We start from the raw sequence: 16,114 nt of genomic DNA on the forward strand, positions 1-16,114 counted from the left end.
ACTACAGCGGCTTCTAACACGCCTAGCTCTATACTACAGCGGCTTCTAACACATCTAGCTCTATACTGGAGTACACACAGCCCTATACTAGACAATTCCCATTCCTTAGTACACAGCACATCAAGACATATCCCAAACATATAAAAAGTTATTTATTCTACTCTACTCCATTCTATCCATATTCTATACTCTACAATGGTTTTATTTACATATTTATTTGTCGTTGACAGAGACGTGTTCTCCTCTCCTCTCACACAGACATTCCGCCCGGCTGCCATGGTGATCGAGCGGTCAGCAGACTTCGGGCGCACCTGGCAGGTGTACCGCTACTTCGCCTACGACTGCCCCTCCGTTTTCCCCAGGATCTCCCAGGGTCCTTTGCGTAAGGTTGATGACGTCGTCTGTGAGTCGCGCTACTCGGACATCGAGCCGTCCACCGAGGGAGAGGTGAGTCTGATTGGCCAGAGGGAAACCACTCCATGCTGATTGGTTAGAGGTTAAACTACTCAATGCTGATTGGTTAAACTCCCCCCACCTTTGCCTGAGATGTCCATCTGTATGTGACTGATGGGGTTTGAACCCAGGTCTTCTGTGCAGCACAATACTGTGTTAGCCTGTTGTGCTGAAGCCAAGGCTTTATTTATACATTATATCTCACCCACCCCCCTCCCTAACCCTCTAGGTGATCTACAGAGTTCTGGACCCTGCCATCAGGATCGAAGACCCCTACAGTCCCAACATTCAGAGTAAGTGACCCACCCACACGCCATCTCCCACATGTCATCTGGAGAGATGGAAAGATGGAGAGAGGGAATGATGGAGAGATGATGAGATTAGAAGAACAGCTGCTTAAGTCTCTCCCACTAAGGCTGTCCCTTTAGTTTAGACTGGCAGGACCACACGGTTCTCTGTGTGTGTGTGTGTGTGTGTGTGTGTGTGTGTGTGTGTGTGTGTGTGTGTGTGTGAGTTGATGTGTGTGTGTGTGTGTTGTTCCAGTAATAAGAACAGTGTTTCCACTGTGACATCACTTCTATGTTCTGGGAATTCTCCCTCTCTTTTTTTAACTTTGTCTGACAGAGAGGGACCAGGTTTACAGGTTTTAGCTGTGTTTTAGCTGTTACAGGTTTTAGCCTAACATGTTAGCCTAGTATGTTAACCTAGCATGTTAACCTGGTGTGTTAGCCTAGCATGTTATCCTAGCATGTTATCCTAGCGTGTTAGCCTAGCGTGTTAGCCTAGTTGTTTGAAACCATTCCTCATTCCATTCCATGCATTAAAATGTGCACTACTGTTTAAATGACCATGAATCCGACTGGTGCTCCAGGCTCTCCGGCTGCAGACTGGTAGGCCTAACCAGTGGCTGGAGAGACTCACTGATTGTGCCCCCTGTTCTGGGAGAGTGGGAGTGGTGTTTATCACAGTGCTTGGAGGGAGAGAGAGAGAGAGAGAGAGGGAGGGAGGGAGGGAGGGAGGTATTTTAGCCTGTCAAGGTCCAGGGAACAGGAAAGCAGGAGAACAGGCCGGGTGTCTGTGTGTGTGTGTGTGTGTGTCTGTATGTGTGTGTCTGTGTCTGTGGGGGGGGGGGGGGGCAACAGCCGAGGTCCCATACTGTGCCACACCATTAACCCTCTCTGACCCAGAACACGCTGGGGCTCTGTCCCGCTCCACTGGCCTTGACTTCCTCCTGCTGGGTCTGTGTGTGTGTGTGTGTGTGTGTGTGTGTGTGTGTGTGAGAGAGAGATTGATTACTGTTTATAGAGGATCCTTTGTTCCTCTCTCTCCTCCTCACCTCTCTCTCTTCCTCCTCTCCTCTCCTCCTCCTCCTCTTCCTCCTCCTCTCCTCTGTGTAGACCAGTTGAAGATCACCAACCTCCGTGTGAACTTCACTAAGCTGCATACACTGGGAGACAACCTGCTGGACTCCCGTGTCGAGATCAAGGAGAAATACTACTACGCCATGTACGAGCTGGTCGTCCGCGGCAACTGCTTCTGCTACGGCCACGCCTCCGAGTGCGCCGCCATCGACGGGATCAAGGATGGCATCGAGGGCATGGTGAGAGAGGAGGGACGCAGTACCACCCCCTGGCTGTGTGGAGGAAGGCTCGTCTGTAAAGGCTGTTTTAACATCTCAGCTTTTACAACGTTACCTTTGACAACATGCAGCTGTACAACGTCTCCTGTGAATCTAACCAGAACCCTGACTCTAACCCTTACCGTGTCTGCGTGTTGTGTGCGTGGGGCGTGTGTGTGTCCAGGTCCATGGAAGGTGTGTGTGTAACCACAACACTAAGGGGTTAAACTGTGAGCAGTGTGATGACTTCCATAACGACCAGCCCTGGAAACCAGCGAAGGGACGCAACACCAACGCCTGCAAGAGTGAGATAAAATCTCTTTTTCAAGCGAGACCTGGTCTGACAAACTATAGACACACTTACAGTGCAACAGTTACATATAGAAACACAAACGTCATAACTACAAACAGCTGTCCTAATGACAGTTACACACATCTGTGATATTTGCGTCGACCAATGATGAGGATGATGATGGTGATGATGGTGGTGATGATGATGAGGATGATGATGATGGTGGTGATGATGATGATGATGATAACTGTTCAGTATCTGGCACCTCTCTGGATAATTCCATGTAGATAATAAGAGTAATTGATTATTGGATTAAACACATAAAAGCATGAGTCTTTGGCTTTGCATATCCATCATATCTATTAGGGTTAAACATCTCTCTTTGGCGTGTCCCAGAATGCACCTGTAACAGCCACACCAACCAGTGCCACTTTGACATGGCGGTGTACCTGGCCATGGGCAACGCCAGCGGAGGAGTGTGTGACCACTGTCTCCACAACACCATGGGACGCAACTGTGAGATGTGTAAACCCTTCTACTACCAAGACCCTGCTAGGGACATCAGAGACCCTGCAGCCTGCACTGGTGAGTGTGTGTGTGGGTGTGTGTGTGTGTGTGTGTGTGTGTGTGTGTGTGTGTGTGTGTGTGTGTTGAATATAACCCAATTGACAATAATTGTCTATTGTATTCTATTCTACTCTATTCTATCCTGAGGTTCTATTTTGAGGTTCTATTGAGGTTCTAGTTTGCGGTTCTATCCTGAGCTTCTAGTTAGATGTTCTATCCTAAAGGTTCTATCCTAAAGGTTCTATCCTGAGGTTCTATCCTAAATGTTCTATTCTGAGGTTCTAGTTTTAGGCTCTATCCTGTGGTTCTAGTTTGAGGTTTTATCTTGAGGTTCTATCCTGTGTGTCCCCCAGCATGTGACTGTGACCCGGACGGCTCTCTGAACGGAGGCATCTGTGACAGCCATGACGACTCCTCCATGGGCATGATGGCTGGACAGTGCCGCTGCAAGGACCACGTTGAGGGCCCGCGCTGTGACAAGTGCAAGGCTGGCTTCTTTGGCCTGAGCGCCGACAACCTCCGTGGCTGTCAACGTGAGTAGAGGAGAGAGGTGGGGGGGGGGAGAAGAGAGGAGAGGAGAGGAGAGGAGAGGAGAGGAGAGGAGAGGGGAGGAGAGGAGAGGAGGAAAAGTCATGACTCAGTAATGATCCGGTCTATGGTTGGATGTACTCCAACTTCACAGCAGTGTGGTTTATTTCACATGTACACACACACTCCAAATACACTTCAGCAGTTTATGAGTCAACCAGAATCACAGTGGACTAAATACATCTAGAGAGGAGTGTGAGGCGTCTGACCTGCCCCCCCCCCCTCTCCCTGCCACCCCCCAGCCTGCCAGTGTGACCCTCGGGGGACCGTGTCGGGCAGTTCCCAGTGTGACCCTGTCAGTGGAGACTGCTTCTGTAAACGCCTGGTCACTGGACGCAGTTGTGACCAATGTCTGGTGAGGAGACCCTCTACTAACTAACCCTAACTACTCTCTCTCTTAAGTAGCAAGTCAGTCTCCAAATTAATACCTTCGGGGGGATCGTTTCTGCAGACCAAAGAATACATTCTGTGTGAACGTGTTATCCAGCTATACTGGCAGGTGAATACGGAAGGCAGAATGCCAGAATAAGAAGCTGGTGGTGGAGGCATGAACCACCGACTTGCAACCTGAACGTTGCGGGTTCAAATCACTATTTTTCTTTTTGTGCTAATTCTTGCACGATCTCTCTATCTCTCCCTCTCTCTCTCTCTGCCAGAGCTAGGTCTTACATAGTGTATCACTTCCCCCTATAAGTCACCTTTTTTCCTGGTTTAGCTACCGGCCAGTGACAGTAACACTACCCAGGAATGTAACCCCTGCTTGGGCCTTGGTCTAAATTTAGCCTGGGGATTTCAGGCCTGTCCGGTTGGTGTTGGTTACATCAGGGCTATAATGTTGAGCTGTAGGCCGGGCTTATTATAACCAATAGAACGTCAGCTCTGACAATGACATCATGAAGACTCCGGAACAATCAAACAAGATGTAATGAATCATGCTGCCTCGTGTTGATACCTGTCTGTCCTATGCCCCGCCCCCAGCCGGAACACTGGGCTTTGAGTCACGACCTGAATGGCTGCCGAGACTGTGACTGTGATGTGGGTGGAGCCACTGACAACCAGTGAGTGTCATTTCTGTTATGGTTGGGTTCTACATCATAATACAACACTAAACATATTCAACCTTTATTCAGTCCCACATCAGAGACACAAAACGTTACTGATTACATGACAAGAGGGCATACATTGACAAGCACACAATACATACAATACACACACTACACACAAAATACACACACTACATACAATACACACACTACACAGTGTCAAAGGTAACATGTGTAATAGATTAGATGACATGTAACTACATGGTAACTACATGGCTACTCCCCTCCCTCCCCCCAACCTCCAGCTGCTCCATGGACAACGGCCAGTGTCGCTGCCGTAGTCACATGGTGGGGCGCCAGTGTTTCCAGGTGGATTCTGGGTATTTCTTCATGGCTCTGGACCATTACACCTATGAAGCGGAGCTGGCTAAACTGGCACAGGGCTGTACAGTGGAGCAGCGGGAGAGGCAGCCTGGGCGCCAGGCCTCATGGACGGGTACAGGGTTTGCCCGCGCCCCTCAGGGGGGCATCATAGAGTTCTCCGTCACCAACGTCCCCTATAGCATGGAGTATGACCTGCTCATACGCTACGAGACACAGGTACACTGATCAATGTGTGTGTATGTGTGAGTTCTGTATGTAACTGTCTCTGCTGTGTGTGTGTGTGTGTGTGTGTGTGTGTGTGTGTGTGTGTGTGTGTATATGAATATGTAATTGTGTCTGTGTGTGTGTGTGTGTGTGTGTGTGTGTGTGTGTGTGTGTATAAATATGTAACACTCTCTGATGTGTGTGTGCGTGTGTGTGTAGATGCCGCGGGACTGGGAGGAGGTGCGTGTGACGGTGGTCCGTCCGGGGCCCATCCCCACCAGCAGCCCCTGTGGAAACACCATCCCTGCTGATGACAGGCTGTCTGTCACCCTGCCTGCTGGCTCCAGGTACACACACACACACACACACACACACATATACATACACACACACACACACACACACACGCATGCACACATACACGCACATGCACACTTTCCCATTGAGGTAAGAGAGAGGCCTGGCCTAACAAGCTACATTAGATACCATGAAAGATAATCTAGCCACCTATTACTTAAAACATTACTTTTACTCTGTGTGTGCGTGTGTGTGTGTGTGTGTGTGTGTGTGTGTGTGTGTGTGTAGGTTCGTTGTGCTGTCCCAACCCGTGTGTTTGGAGAGAGGGGTGAGTTACCTGCTGCGTCTGGAGTTCAGTCGTTACCTAGATGGCAACAGCATCGTGACTGGTCCCAACGCCCCCAGCATACTGGTGGACTCTGTGAGTACAGCTGCTGTCTATCTGCCTCTCTGTCTGTCTGTCTGTTTGCCCTCTCTGTCTGTCTGTCTGTCTTTCCTGTCTGTCTGTCTGTCTGTCTGTCTGCCTGCCTGCCTGTCTGTCCTCCCTGTCTGTCTTAATGTCTGTCTGTCTTACCCTCTCCGGACAAGGTTGTTTATATGAAATTCAGTTAACTTCTGTGTCTGCCCCCCCCCCCCCTCTTTTGTCCTCCCTCCCCCCTCTCTGTCTCTCTCCCCCCTCCCCCTACCCTCTCCCACTCTCTCTGTCTCTGCCCCTCCCCCTCCCTCTCTCTCTCTCTCTCTCTCCAGATCTCTCTCCTCCCTCGTTACTCGTCTCTAGAGATGTTCATCGCCGGTGACCCCGCCTCCATTGGCAGGAAGCAGAGCTATGAGCGCTACCGTTGTCATGAAGGCGCCCAGTCTGTGACACGCCCCCTGATGAGCGATGTTTGTGCCAAGCTGGTCACCAGCATGTCAGCCATCATCAACGACGGGGCGCTGGGTAAACACACACACACACACACACACACACACACACACACGCACACACACCCACGTTAAAGAGTTAACTATGAATGTCGTCGTCGTCCCCAGCCTGCCAGTGCAACCCCCAGGGTTCTGTCAGCTCGGTGTGTGACGTCCGTGGAGGGCAGTGTCACTGCAGGTCCAATGTGATTGGCCGTCGCTGTGACCAATGTGCTCCGGGGACCTATGGGTTTGGACCTGCTGGGTGTAAAGGTGAGAGTCCCGCCCCTGGCCTCCTGTCAGCCACACCCACCCTTGGCCCCGACCCCCAAGCCCCTACTCCATACCCTATACACCTTACACCCTACACACTACACACTACACCCTACACACTCCTGGCCCTGTCCAGAAAAAAACACTACCCCCCACCCCATACACCATACACCCTACACCCCTGGCCCTGTCCAGAAACAACCCCCCCCCCCACCACAGGATCCTGTAGACACGCTGATTGCTCATCGAGAGTAGTGTAGACTACAGCTATAATCTAGCTGTAGTGTTCCCTCTGCGCCCTCTGCTGCCTCTCACCACACACTGACACACTCCCTCATTCCCTTTCTTGGTCTACCCCTTTCTCTCTCTCTCTCTCTCCCTCCCTCCCACTCTCCCTCCCTCCCCCAGCCTGTGAGTGCAGTCTGGAAGGTTCTGTGACCCGGTTCTGTGAGCAGCTGACGGGCCGGTGCCCATGTCGGCCCGGGGCGTTCGGCCAGCAGTGTGACGGGTGCCAGCCGGGCCACTGGGGCTTCCCTTCCTGCAGGCCCTGCCTGTGTAACGGACACTCTGAGAAGTGCCACCAAAGAACCGGGGCATGCCTTAGCTGCAGGGACAACACTGGAGGAGACAAATGTGACAGGTCAGTCTGTCTCTGTCTGCCTGCCTGCCTGCCTGCCTGCCTGCCTGCCTGCCTGTCTGTCTGTCTGTCTGTCACACCTGTGTCTGTCTGTCAGTCTGTCACACCTGTGTGATTGTGTGTTGTGGAGGTTAGGCATTCAGAGAAATATCAAAAGTACTGAACTGAAACAACATGAAAGGATGGGGAGGACAAAGTGATGCGTTACTAAGGCGTTGCTATGCCATTGCTGTGACATCCAAAGCTGTGTGATTGATACACCTACTGCTGTGTCTCCAGGTGTGCCAGTGGTTACTACGGCAACCCGGTGCTGGGCTCAGGTAACGGGTGTCGGCCGTGCCCATGCCCAGACGGACCGGATAGTGGGCGCCACTTTGCTGCTTCCTGTTACCAAGACAACCGCAACAGACAGGTGGTCTGCAACTGTAACATGGGGTACACAGGTCAGCTCACACCTTAATCTCTCCTCTTCTTCCTCCTTCTCCTCCTCCTCCTTGTCTTCCTCAGTCAGGGAGGATGATGAAGAGCAGTGTGATCGTGTTTGCATGAGTGAATAGATGCAAGGCATGTCTCCATGGCATATAGTGTCTTTGAGTACTGAGAAAAGCCCTATACAAAATAAATGCATTATTATTATTATTATTATTATTATTGTTATTGTTATTATTATCACATACCCAGAGCACTTCACAGGTCACATACCCTCCAATGGCCAGTACATCTTGTCCATTATAAACTCCACCTCCACTCTCCACGTTCTATCCATCCAAATATCCCTCCTTTCCCATCAACCTCTCCTTTTTCTTTTGATGCCTCCTATTGGCTGCAGGTTCCCGCTGCGAGGAGTGCGCCCCCGGTTACTACGGCAACCCGTCGCAGCCTGGTGGCCGGTGCCAGCCGTGCAGGTGCAGCAACAACATCGACCTATCAGACGCGGAGGCATGCGACCGGCGCAGCGGGGAATGCAGGAAGTGTCTCTACAACACAGAGGGCCCCGACTGCAGCGTCTGCAAGAGTGGTTACCATGGAGACGCCTCACGACGCAACTGCCGGAGTGAGTGTCGCCCGTAGAAATAGACTGAGTAGAAATAGAAATAGAATGAGTAGAACGCACATGCCCATTGAATTGCTATAGTCTGAGGGACCATGTCCGTTCTACTCTATTCTATTGGAAGGAAAATAACAAGAGTGTGGTTGTTGCAAGGGTGCATTGTTTATGCTAGCCATAGAAATAGAATGAATAGAATGCCCATTCAAATCAACATTGCATGGTGGGTCGGCCATCTTTTGGTATACCATTTGGAAGTTTTAGCTTACAGCTTTATTAACAACCAACTCAACTCAGCTGACATTCAAATGTTCAGTCAAATGATGCCGCTTCTGAATTTGTAGCTTCTCCGCCATGTGCTCTACACGTGGATTAACAATGATTACCATGGCAATTATGTATTACAATTCCATGTCGACCATGGCTTTCACTGTTTTTTTTTACCTTAAAGGGATACTTCCAGGGATACTTAACTTCAAATTACTACGTCACTTATTTGGTGCCTTACCCTGAAAAGGACTCCCAAGGAGTCTAAGGATTACCCAACATGCATTTCTTCCCCCCGCCTCCCTCCAGAGTGCACGTGTAGCTTCCTGGGGACGGAGCGGAACCAGTGCCAGACGCGTGATGAGTGTGTGTGTCAGCGTGCCAGCGGCCAATGCCAGTGCCTCCCCCACGTCATCGGGCTGACATGTGACCACTGCGCCCCGAACTTCTGGAACCTGGCCAGCGGGCGTGGCTGTCAGGCCTGCGGCTGTGACCCCAACAACGCCGTGGCCTCCACCTGCAACGAGGTACATACCGTAGCCATGACAGCAAGTCTTGTTCCGTAAACCCCCGTCTCCGTGACAGCCAGGTGCGTGCTGTAACCCCGTCTCTATGACAACGTGGTACGTTGGTCCACGGTAATGTGGAACAGGAAATCGTGTTAGTCATATGTGAGGTGTGTGTGTGTGCGTGCATGGTGTTTGACCTTCAACCTCTCTGCCCCCCAGTTCACAGGGCAGTGCCAGTGTCGGGACGGCTTCGGAGGGCAGACCTGTACAGACTGCCAGGAGAACTACTGGGGAGACCCCCGGAGCCAGTGTCGAGGTGAGCCCCCCCCATATCAGCCTGATACACCATCAGAGGACAGCCCCCCCCCCCCCCCAGAAAACTGTCATATCAGCCCCCACACAGCCAACAGCCGCTTACATACAGCTACTGACATTGAAGGAATTAATACATTTCTTGAATCGCTTTTTTAAGATGTATTAAATAACAGTAAAGCTTTTGATTATTGAAAATACATACTGTATTGTTGTTATTGTTCTCCAAAACATCAAACACCAAGTCATCTTTTTCTCAAGCATATACACTGTGCTAACCAATGACTTCATGCCTCCCTCCCTACCTCCCTCCCCAGGCTGTGACTGCGACCCCCGGGGCATCGAGACGTCCCAATGTGACAGGGCGACAGGCCACTGTGTGTGCCAGCAGGGGGTGTCGGGGGTGAGGTGTGACCAGTGCGCCCGGGGCTTCTCTGGCGTCTTCCCCAGCTGCCAGCCCTGCCACCAGTGCTTCGGCGACTGGGACCGCATTGTGCAGGTCAGGGTCCACTGGGTTAGGGTTCGGTTGTGTTAGGGTTAGGGTTCGGTTGTGTTAGGGTTAGGGTTTGGTTGTGTTAGGGTTAGGTTGTGTAAGGGTTAGGGTTCGGTTGTGTTAGGGTTAGGATTTGGTTGTGTAAGGCTTAGGTTGTGTAAGGGTTGGGGTTAGGTTTTGTAACACCATCTCTCTCCTGGTCTCTCAGGACCTGGCAGTGCGTACCAAGGCCCTGGCCGAGCGGGCGCTGGAGATCCAGACCACAGGGCTGACGGGAGCCTATGAGAAGGCTTTCAGGGACCTGGAGGACAAGCTGGCGCAGGCGCAAGGCATCGTTAACGCCCGCAATGCCACGGCCGAGGCCATCAACACCCTCATGGAGCTCATCAAGGACCTCAGGTACGTCAACAGACCGACTGGCTGGCTGGCTGGCTGACTGACTGGCTGGCTGGTATATGCAAAGTATAGAATGACCTGTACAAAAACATGTCTCCCCTCCCCTCCTCCTCCCCCCTCCCCCCCCTCCCCCCCTCCTCCCCCAGGTCTCATATAGGTGAGACGACAGACACTCTGACCCAGCTGGAGGGAGATCTGACCAGTGTCCAGGAGGGGAACTCCCAGGCGGGGAAGCAGCTGAGCGCTCTGGAGAGGGAGGCCAAGGAGCTCAACCTCACCTCAGAGCAGCTCCACACACAACTGGACCTCCTCAAGAACTCCAACTTCCTGGGTAAGCTGACACCTTACCCCGTTCTCCTCCTCCTTTCCCTCCCCCCTTCTCTCCCTCCCTTGTTCTCTTCTCCCTCCCTCCCCCGTTCTCCGACTCCCCTGTTCTCCCCTCCCTACCCCATTCTCCCCTCTCTCCAACTCCCCTGTTCTCCCCCCCTGTTCTCCCCCACCCTGGCGCTCATATATTCACTATGTTGTCTCGAAGCCCATTGGTAGTTGGTGTGTGTGGTCTCGAAGCCCATTGGTAGTTGGTGTGTGTGGTCTCAAAGCCCAATGATAGTTGGTGTGTTTGAATGCAAAGAATGCCTAGACTCTCTGGCCCCTCCCACTCTCCCCTCTGGCCCCTCCCCCTACTCCCTCTGGCCCCTCCCTCTCCAGGTGCCTACGACAGCATCCGCAGCTCCCACAATAAGTCACGTGACGCCGAGCGGCGTGCCAACCAATCAACCACCACCACACCCAGCACAGTCAGCCAATCAGCAGACACCCGGCGGCGGACGGAGAGACTCATGTCCGCCAAGAGAGACGACTTCAACCGCAAGAATGCCGCCAACAAGCGCGGCCTGGGCGACCTCAACACATACGCTCAGGCCCTCGACATGAAGAAGATCAACGAGAAGGTGAAGCCTGCAGAATCTAGTCTGTCTATATCTGTAGTCAGGCTATAAATAGCTAACCACCTACCTGTCTACCTGTCTACCTGTAGTCAGTCTATAATAAAAACTACAGAATCTAGTCATCTATATCTGTAATCAGCTCCACTGTACTGTAGGTTAACACTCCACAATCTAGTCAATGCAGATCTAACTGTCTACCTGTCTCCCTGACTACCTGTCTCCCTGACTACCTGTCTACCTGACTACCTATCTACCTGATTACCTGTCTACCTGACTACTGGGAGTCTATCTGACTACTTGACCACCTGTCTACCTGACCACCTGTCTCCCTGTCTACCTGACTACCTGTCTACCTGTCTGATATGTCTACCTGACTACCTGTCTACCTGACTACCTCACTACCTATCTACCTGTCAACCTGTCAACCTGTCTACCTGTCTGACCAGGTGTGTGGAGCTCCCGGCGATGCCCCCTGTGGAGAGAGCCCGTGCGGTGGTGCGGGTTGTCGTGACGACGAGGGCAAGAGGCACTGCGGGGGTCTGAACTGTAACGGCGCCGTGGCGATGGCGGACAACGCGCTGGAGAGAGCCAAACACGCCGAGAAGGAACTGAACAATGCCATGGGGGAGGTGGAGGGGCTGTCGGTCAAGGTGAGGGGGGGTGGCGGGGCTGTCTGTCAAGGTGAGGGGGGGGGGTGGAGGGGCTGTCTGTCAAGGTGAGGGGGGGTGGAGGGGCTGTCTGTAAAGGTGGGGGCTGTCTGTCAAGGTGAAGGGGGGGTGAGGTGGAGGGGCTGTCTGTCAAGGTGGGGGGGGTGGGGGTGGGGGCTGTCTGTCAAGGTGAGGGGGGGGTGGAGCGGCTGTTTGTCAAGGTGGGGGGGGAGAGGTAGAGGGGTTGTCTGTCAAGGTGAGGGGGGGCTGTTTGTCAAGGTGAGGTGGAGGGGCTGTTTGTCAAGGTGGGGGGGGGGGGGCTGTTTGTCAAGGTGAGGGGGGGGTCCTAACAGGGGAGACTGATTTCATTGGTCAAGCCTGTGTCCAACCCCAGGTGGCAGAGGCTAAGAGCCAGGCGGAGGAGGCCAGGGGGCGGGCCCAGGCAGCGCTGGACAAGGCTGCCAGCACCAAGAGCAAGGTGGAGCGCTCCAACAACGACCTCCGGGACCTCATCAAACAGATACGAGACTTCCTCATGCGTGAGTTAGCCACAGGAGAGTGTGTGTGTGTGTGTGTGTGTGTGTAGACTGATATGAACATCAGCCTGAGTGTGCGTGTGTGTGTGTGTGTGTTTCTGTAGACTGATATGAACATCAGTCTGAGTGTTTATATCAATGCGTGCGTGTGTGTGTGTAGAATGATACACCCATCAATCTAATCCCTAATCCCCCCCACCCACCCCAGAGGAGGGAGCAGACCCAGACAGCATAGAGACGGTTGCTAACCGCGTCCTGGAGCTCTCCATCCCGGCCTCGCCACAGCAGATCCGCCACCTGGCGGAAGAGATCAAGGACCGCGTCCAGCGGCTTTCCAACGTGGATGCCATCTTGGAACAGACGCAGGACGATGTCCGTAAGGCCGAGAGGCTCCTGAAGGAGGCCAAGAAGGCCAGGTGAGAGAAAGTGTGTGTGTGTGTGTGTGTGGGGGGGGGGGGGGTTGCGTGTGTTTGTGTGTGTTGTATAATAGCTCTAACCTGTGTGTGTGTGTGTGTGTGTGTGTGTTGCAGGAACCGTGCAGAGGGGGTGAAGTCGACAGCCGAGACGGTGCAGCAGGCCTTGGATGATGCTAAGACCGCTCAGATGGCAGCGGAGAAGGCCATCGCCAAAGCCAGAGAGGACATCGGAGACACAGAGGCTCGGCTGGCACAAGTACATAGACAGAGGGGAGACGGGGGGTGGGGAGGCAAGATTAGGGGTGTGAACATGTACTCGTACCTGGACTCATCGATTAGGAAAAATCGGTAGCTGTCCAGCTAACTTTGGTAGCTTGCTATTTTTTTTTAAATGTATCCAACCAGATGAGTCTCAGTGAGGAGAGAGGGGCCTGGTCCAAGACAGCCTGACAGAGACTCTCCTCCTCTAGACTACACTAATGACAGGACTACACTGATCATTCTACTAATATGATGGTTCCCTACCGATCCTACTGACTCACTCTAAAAGATATTTCACACATTTTCCACAATTCACAAAGTCAATAAAACAAAATCCATCACTTACACAACATCATGATCACAATCCCTCTAAAAGTTACCTATCAGAGCCGCCCATTCACCCTGTGACCAATCAGAGCCGCCCGTTAACCATGTGACCAATCAGAGCCTCTCCTGCCGCCAGATCGAGTCGGAGACGTCCAACAGTGAGAGTGACCTGAACGATGCCATGGATCGCTTAGGCAACCTGGGGCGTGAGATCGCCACCCTGAAGACCCAGCGAGCCAATAACAGCATGGCTGCAGCGCGGGCAGAGGAGACCGCCACCATGGCCCAGGACAAGGCCAATGAGGCCAAACAGGTGTGTGTGGACGTGTGTGTGTGTGTGTGTGTATGTGTGTGTGCATGTGCCTGAACGTGTGTGTGGACGCGGGTGTGTGTGTGTATGTGTGCGCGCGTGTGTATATTTTTTAACTCTCTCCTATCTGATCGATATCTGTGTGTGTGTGTGTGTTCCCTTTCAGATCCTGGACGGCGAGTTGACAGATAAGTACCATACGGTGCAGGAGCTGGTGGACAGGAAGGCCAAGTCTGTCCAGGAAGCCAAGAGGAAGGCAGAACGTCTGAGAGACGAAGCCAAGGACCTGCTCCAGGATGCACACAACAAACTCCAGAGACTATCAGGTGTGTGTGTGTGTGTGTGTTGGGGGGGGGGGGGGGGGGGGGGGGGTCGTTAGAGGACCGGGCTGTCTTTGTTTTAGAGAAACTGATACCAACACCCTAGGGAATATCTGGTGCGGCACTGCCCTCTAGTGGCAGAAATGTGTCACTGTATTGTCTGAATTGTGAATCCTGGCCACTGAGGAAAAGGGGGGGAGCAGAAGGGGGGAGAACAGCCAGGTGTGGTTATGATGGATCATATTTCATTTCAATTTATTAATTTGTTTGATACCATTCCATGCATTACAATGATAGTGTCTGTGTGTGTGTGTGTTGTATGTACACAGAGCTGGAGAAGGACTATGAGGAGAACCAGAGGACGCTGGAGGGGAAGGCCAGACAGCTGGATGGCCTAGAGGACAAAATGAAGGCCATCCTCAACGACATCAACAAGCAGATCCAGATATACAACACCTGCCAGTAACAGCCAATCAGGACCCGGCCAGCCCAACCAGTAGCCAATCAGGACCCGGCCGACCCAACTAGGAGCCAACCAGGACCCGGCCGGCCCAACTAGTAGCCAACTGGCACCTGGCTGGCCCCAACCAGCACTGCAGACACTTGGGATGTGAAACTAAACTACTACTGAACTCCAGATACACTCCTAGACCCTATAGCCCTGTCCTAGACCCTATAACCCTGCCCTATACCCTATAGCCCTGCCCTAGATCCTATAACCCTGCTATAGCCCTGCCCTAGACCCTATAGAACTGCTATAGCCTGAGAGAAGGGAAGGCATCTGTCCAACTACACTGTGTAACCATGCCTTATTATTCCCATGATTAATATAATGTTGTGTTGTCTCACTATGCTACTGTGTGATGCTCTCAGCTGAAGGCTACAAGTTCCACCTCGTTTCAGAGATCAGCCCAATTATGTGTTTCTAGACAATAGAACAACATGTTTACCAACACAGAACTGCCAAACAAACAACAACAACTGATAACTTTAGAATATCAACAATGCCAAAAGATAACTTATGAATATTGTTCTGGATAATCAATGAATAATCATCTGAATAAAGGCTTTGAATGTGTACCTAGTGTGGATGACCTCATTTTTAGCTGCAGGACGGAACTGCATCATGGGAATTGTATTTCTGGGAGATCCTACTATGAGGTTCGGGTGGAGAAGACTAGGTGGTTGTTAGGAGTGACCAGAGAGTCGACCAACGCGAAGGTATTTATACTGAGTCCTGAGGATGGACTCAGGGATCTGTGGTGCTGAGTAATGGAGGTGCTAAGGAATGGAGGTGACTACTGGGTTACTGCAGGACCCTCTGTCCCCCTCTCCCCGAGACAGAAGCCCCAAGCCCTGATATTAATGATGGTGGTACCAACCTCGGCCCTCTGATCATCTCTCCTGTCAATCACTCAGACTCACATTCAACCACTCAGCACTGGTGGCCGCCATTCTTTAGAGGAAATAGCAGTTCCAAAGGAAATGTCTCAACTAGTTGTCTTCTTTGTGCTAAACAATACTCCCTTGCAATCTCCCTATGTTTAACAGGCAATAGTGTCTCCCTCCCAATGCAGTATAGAGGAAGAACATGTGTGTCTATGCTCCCACCCAGGCTGAAGGCCAGGTGCGTTCTATTAACCAGTGTGTGCACCTGAGTTCTGTTATGCTGTTAGAGTTGTATTAAACCCTGTTATTGATAATAAAATTAAATTAAAAAACTACAGTCTCGATTGCCCACCAGTTCTACCGTGCCAATATAGAGCACGTGATCAATAGGCTCCATTCTGATACAGTAGGAACACCGACAGGTAAGGTTAATATGTAGCCAGACAGAGATGTGTTCCAAAATGCGTTCATAGAGCGTATAGCGTACTTGGTATACGCTCTAGGTAGAGCGCTAAAACGCATTTTGGAACACAGCCGATAAAACCAAGTGTCCCCCGCCAATTCACCCTCTTCCTGATACACCTGACCATATGACCTTGACACTGTCCTGGACGGCTGGGCTGAAACGCTCATTAACCCTGTCTGCACAACACAGCTCCACGAGTGAATTAGCACTA

At 51.9% G+C, this 16,114-nt stretch overlaps 1 protein-coding gene across 1 annotated transcript in view; it reads left to right on the forward strand.

Moving 5' to 3' along the window:
- lamb2 (laminin, beta 2 (laminin S)) overlaps positions 1–15,176 on the forward strand; it is a 27,061-nt gene extending 11,885 nt beyond the window's left edge. Inside the window, exons 6-34 of the mRNA XM_083675781.1 lie at positions 259–447; positions 683–746; positions 1,851–2,053; positions 2,256–2,376; positions 2,760–2,948; positions 3,284–3,463; positions 3,761–3,873; positions 4,497–4,576; positions 4,867–5,161; positions 5,369–5,496; positions 5,735–5,867; positions 6,194–6,386; positions 6,479–6,622; positions 7,031–7,262; positions 7,539–7,702; positions 8,089–8,313; positions 8,884–9,101; positions 9,303–9,399; positions 9,713–9,894; positions 10,097–10,287; positions 10,431–10,615; positions 10,993–11,234; positions 11,678–11,881; positions 12,273–12,417; positions 12,623–12,830; positions 12,945–13,086; positions 13,555–13,731; positions 13,895–14,054; positions 14,378–15,176. Of these exons, the coding sequence (XP_083531907.1) occupies positions 259–447; positions 683–746; positions 1,851–2,053; positions 2,256–2,376; positions 2,760–2,948; positions 3,284–3,463; positions 3,761–3,873; positions 4,497–4,576; positions 4,867–5,161; positions 5,369–5,496; positions 5,735–5,867; positions 6,194–6,386; positions 6,479–6,622; positions 7,031–7,262; positions 7,539–7,702; positions 8,089–8,313; positions 8,884–9,101; positions 9,303–9,399; positions 9,713–9,894; positions 10,097–10,287; positions 10,431–10,615; positions 10,993–11,234; positions 11,678–11,881; positions 12,273–12,417; positions 12,623–12,830; positions 12,945–13,086; positions 13,555–13,731; positions 13,895–14,054; positions 14,378–14,514 (4,941 nt within the window). The 3' untranslated portion in view covers positions 14,515–15,176. The remainder of the gene's footprint in view (positions 1–258; positions 448–682; positions 747–1,850; positions 2,054–2,255; positions 2,377–2,759; positions 2,949–3,283; positions 3,464–3,760; positions 3,874–4,496; positions 4,577–4,866; positions 5,162–5,368; positions 5,497–5,734; positions 5,868–6,193; positions 6,387–6,478; positions 6,623–7,030; positions 7,263–7,538; positions 7,703–8,088; positions 8,314–8,883; positions 9,102–9,302; positions 9,400–9,712; positions 9,895–10,096; positions 10,288–10,430; positions 10,616–10,992; positions 11,235–11,677; positions 11,882–12,272; positions 12,418–12,622; positions 12,831–12,944; positions 13,087–13,554; positions 13,732–13,894; positions 14,055–14,377) is intronic.
- The last annotated feature ends 938 nt before the right edge of the window (positions 15,177–16,114 follow it).

The sequence above is a fragment of the Argentina silus genome (genome assembly GCF_951799395.1).
Source record: "Argentina silus genome assembly, chromosome: 8".
In the NCBI taxonomy this organism is placed as follows: domain Eukaryota; kingdom Metazoa; phylum Chordata; class Actinopteri; order Argentiniformes; family Argentinidae; genus Argentina; species Argentina silus.